At 40.3% G+C, this 1289-nt stretch overlaps 1 protein-coding gene across 1 annotated transcript in view; it reads left to right on the top strand.

Moving 5' to 3' along the window:
* Window positions 1–6: 6 nt before the first annotated feature.
* LOC107576730 (E3 ubiquitin-protein ligase UBR1-like) overlaps window positions 7–1289 on the top strand; it is a 3922-nt gene continuing 2639 nt past the window's right edge. The window contains exons 1-4 of the mRNA XM_016262868.1: window positions 7–37; window positions 134–211; window positions 315–485; window positions 968–1070. Of these exons, the coding sequence (XP_016118354.1) occupies window positions 24–37; window positions 134–211; window positions 315–485; window positions 968–1070 (366 nt within the window). The 5' untranslated portion in view covers window positions 7–23. The remainder of the gene's footprint in view (window positions 38–133; window positions 212–314; window positions 486–967; window positions 1071–1289) is intronic.

The following is a 1289-nucleotide window of genomic DNA, read 5'->3' as shown; positions in this document are numbered from 1 at the left end:
TATCCAAAGCCCTCAAAGGTGAAATGCAAATCATCAGGTTAGACGATACTTAAGTTCTCCTCTGTTTGATAGTAAGCTCACTTCCCCTTTATTTTGAACAATAATTGAACTGAATTTCCCACCTGTTGTTCAGGTATCCTCGTAAGAGAAACAGGCTAATAGATCTTCCAGAGGACTATAGTGTGTTGCTCAACCAAGCTAGTCACTTCAAGTACGTACTTTAATAAACGATTGCCTATAATGTCCATTGAGTGAATTTAATATTTTGTGCAGATGAATCGGATGTTTCCTGTGACTTTCTCTCTTCCCCATAGATGCCCAAACTCATCAGATGACGAGCGAAAGCACCCGACCCTGTGTCTGCTGTGCGGGGTCATGCTGTGTGCGCAGAGCCCCTGCTGTCAGCAGCAGCTGAACGGGGAGGAAGTGGGAGCGTGCACGGTTCACGCCACCATCTGTGGGGCAGGAGTGGGAATGTTTCTCAGGTGAGAGGAAGAAAAGAGAAAACCAGCTGAACCTGTGGCATTTACTGTGGCTGCATCTGAAATCGCATACTTCCTTGCTATATAGTAGTGTGTCCGAATTCAAAGTATTCGTCAAACAGTAGGCAAAAAGTAGCCGGATCACCTACTTTTTCCAAAGAGTTTCTAAAGTGCCACATCTAGTGGATACTTCACTATCCCATGAGGCCACAGCAGAGGATTTGTGAATAGCAGTGAACCGACGCAACTGATACTGGTACAGTCGTGTCACGTGACAATGACAACATGAGAGATGTATGTCTGGATTGCATTCATACTATATACAACATACATTTTTATTACTTATTCAAATGAAGTAGAGTATGCGATTTCAGACCCAGTCAGTGTGCATTTTATTCTACAAACGAAGTGTCTATTAGGTCTATTAATAAATAAATACAGATAACTATTGATAATAACAATCTTGTTTCTGTCTTTCTGAACAGGGTTCGAGAGTGTGAGATCGTCTTGATGGCCAGTAAGACACGGGGCAGTCCCTATCCAGCACCTTACCTTGATGACTATGGAGAAACAGACCCTCAGCTTGGGTAAAGTTCATTGTTGTGAATTTTTTTTTACACCAGCTCCTTGCAATAGAGTTCGGATGTTTGATTCATGTCAGAGAGCCATTTCTTCATATTGGTTCAAAACATTGATTTTGATTGTCATCACTCTGAAAGTTTTATAGACATATTTTATAAATATATATATATATATAAAATTAACAGTGTTGAGAAAAGTTACTTTTAAAAGTAATGCATTACAATA

This window comes from Sinocyclocheilus grahami, unplaced genomic scaffold (assembly GCF_001515645.1).
Source record: "Sinocyclocheilus grahami isolate Dianchi unplaced genomic scaffold, SAMN03320097.WGS_v1.1 scaffold4243.1, whole genome shotgun sequence".
Taxonomy (NCBI): Eukaryota; Metazoa; Chordata; class Actinopteri; order Cypriniformes; family Cyprinidae; genus Sinocyclocheilus; species Sinocyclocheilus grahami.
This window is presented reverse-complemented; position numbering and strand designations above follow the sequence as displayed.